The sequence below is a fragment of the Penaeus monodon genome, chromosome 15 (assembly GCF_015228065.2).
Source record: "Penaeus monodon isolate SGIC_2016 chromosome 15, NSTDA_Pmon_1, whole genome shotgun sequence".
In the NCBI taxonomy this organism is placed as follows: domain Eukaryota; kingdom Metazoa; phylum Arthropoda; class Malacostraca; order Decapoda; family Penaeidae; genus Penaeus; species Penaeus monodon.
In genome coordinates this window covers 29,432,861-29,433,182 of record NC_051400.1, presented here as the reverse complement: position 1 = coordinate 29,433,182, position 322 = coordinate 29,432,861, and the positions used below count along the sequence as shown (strand labels likewise).

General features: G+C 52.8%; 1 protein-coding gene across 1 annotated transcript in view; it reads left to right on the top strand.

The window, feature by feature from the left end:
* Nucleotides 1-322, top strand: part of LOC119582305 (pro-resilin-like) — an 8,614-nt gene that overhangs the window by 7,622 nt on the left and 670 nt on the right. Inside the window, exon 4 of the mRNA XM_037930520.1 lies at nucleotides 5-270. Coding sequence (XP_037786448.1) covers nucleotides 5-270 — 266 coding nt within the window. The remainder of the gene's footprint in view (nucleotides 1-4; nucleotides 271-322) is intronic.

The window sequence follows — 322 nt, the reverse complement described above, 5'->3', positions numbered from 1 at the left end:
TTAGTATAAGGGAGGCTATGACTTCCCCCAGCAGGCAGCAGTTGCAATAGTTCTTGCCGGGGCAGCACTGGCCTGGGCAGCTCCCCAGGATGGCTACAACTACCCGACACCTGAGGGCCAAGGACTACTCCTGTCTGGCACGGGTTCAGGGCAGCAGCAGTATCCATCTGTTCCTGCTCAGTATAACTTCCAGTGGGAGGTGAATAATGCTGCTTCCAACAATTTCTACGGCCATCAGGAGCAGAGGGAAAATGACAACACTCAGGGGAGGTAAGGCACAAAATAACATCAGAAGAGAGAGAAAGGGGAAGGGAGAAGAACA